The sequence below is a fragment of the Myotis brandtii genome, unplaced genomic scaffold, assembly GCF_000412655.1.
Source record: "Myotis brandtii unplaced genomic scaffold, ASM41265v1 scaffold207, whole genome shotgun sequence".
In the NCBI taxonomy this organism is placed as follows: domain Eukaryota; kingdom Metazoa; phylum Chordata; class Mammalia; order Chiroptera; family Vespertilionidae; genus Myotis; species Myotis brandtii.
This window is the reverse complement of record NW_005357736.1, coordinates 1,410,890-1,412,548: the sequence shown is the minus strand read 5'-3', so window position 1 is coordinate 1,412,548 and position 1,659 is coordinate 1,410,890. Positions and strand designations below refer to the sequence as shown.

The 1,659-nt window shown below is 64.4% G+C and overlaps 1 protein-coding gene across 1 annotated transcript in view; it reads left to right on the top strand.

Moving 5' to 3' along the window:
* The window catches only part of CACNA2D2 (calcium channel, voltage-dependent, alpha 2/delta subunit 2), a 103,183-nt gene that overhangs the window by 78,420 nt on the left and 23,104 nt on the right, over positions 1 to 1,659 (top strand). Inside the window, exon 5 of the mRNA XM_014539004.1 lies at positions 455 to 499. Coding sequence (XP_014394490.1) covers positions 455 to 499 — 45 coding nt within the window. The remainder of the gene's footprint in view (positions 1 to 454; positions 500 to 1,659) is intronic.

Here is a 1,659-nt window from a genome sequence, read left to right as displayed (position 1 = left end):
CGGGGCGGGCGCTGGGCAGGGCTGTGTTTCCTCCCTCGCCTGTTGTGTAAACCTCCCTGCGTTTCACAACAAATCACAGATAATTAATAAGTACAGGCCCGTAATGAGCAGGCTCTTTAATAGAAGAATTGGGAGATGCGGGTGGAGCGTTCTTTTCCTTCAGCCCAGGCTCAGCTGGGTTTCCGTCTTCCTCGCTCCTCCGGGTGGAGCTTTGGCTCCGTCCCCCGGGGGGCAGCGGGGCAGCGACCTGGTCCTGGCGTCAGATCTGAGGACCGTCCCCAGTCTCCTGGGGGAGGGGCATTGCCAGCCTGAGTCCCCCACCCCCCGCCTCCCTGGATGGCAGTTCTGGGTGCAGGAATCTGGGGGGTCGTTCCAGCCTTGGGGCGGGGGTCCCGGCTGCACCTCGGGAGGCCTCGAGCCGTGTTGTTGAGGCCTCTCCCCCCGCCCCCACCAGGAGGAAGACATCGTGTACTACGACGCCAAGGCTGACGCTGAGCTGGTAAGTGCGCCCTCTGCTGGGGAGGGGCGGCCATGGAGGCACATGCCTCTCTGGGCCAGTGGCCTCTGCTGGGGAATGAGGGTGGGACTCAGCACCCTGGGATTCTGAGCTCGAGCCTGAGGGGTGTGGAGGCTCAGCCCCCACCCTGCACCTTCCCCAACAAACCCCTGGAGGCCAGGCCCCCCCAGGGCTGTGTCTCTGTGGCCCTTCAGGCACAGCTTCCTGCAGTGTGTGGCGGGCTGGGACCCCGCACGTGGGGTCCTCCCCTGGGTCAGCTCAGGTGCCAGAACTGAGGGGCGTGGAGTGCATTCAGGGAGGGCTTCCCGGAGGAGGCGGGCGGGGCTGAGAAGCAGGAGGCAGGGCCTCCCAGGTGCATTCGGGTCAGTGCACCCCTTCCCTGCAGTGAGGGGAACAGCAGCTCGGCGGGCGGGGCACCCCCCAGCCTGGTCCCGTGAGCAGCGTTTGGCCCGGAGCTCAGTCCACACCCCAACTGCAGAGGCAGCCCAGGTCCTGTGCCTGCCTGCCCTTCAGATGATGGGCACCTTTGGGTGGGAGGGGCCTACAAAGGAGACAAGAGTGTTAAGGGGGGCCCACGCCGGTTTGGCTCAGTGGATAGAGCGTCAGCCTGCGGACTGATGGGTCCCGGGTTCGATTCCGGTCAAGGGCACGTACCTTGTACCTCAGTTGCAGGCTGGATCCCTGGTCCCAGTCGGGGCGTGTGGGGGAGGCAGCCACACAGTGGGTCTCTCTCACATCAATGTTTCTCTCTCTCTCTGACTCTCCCCCTCCCTCCCACTCTCTCTAAAATCAATGGGGAAATAGCCTCGGGTGAGGATTGAAAAAAGAGAGAGAGTGCTGAGGGCAGAGCACGTGGATTAGACAGTGTTTGGTCGACTGTCAAGGCCGGGCCCATCGCGTGCCCCTAGGAGAACCGTCCCCTCTGGAAATAGGTTCACAGCAGCTCAGTCCCTGGGTCCCCCCTGTGCGGGCTAGGACGGGAGACCCCGAATTCTGGCTTCCTCTCCCAGGCCTGTTGGCCCGAGGGGTGTCCTTCCGGGAGCAGGAGGTGTCCAGTGACACCCAGAGGTGAGAGGCAGGAAGGGGGCCCTGCAGAGGGTCCCTGGTGCCAGGCTGGCCTGGGGGAGCCTTCGGAGAGGCAG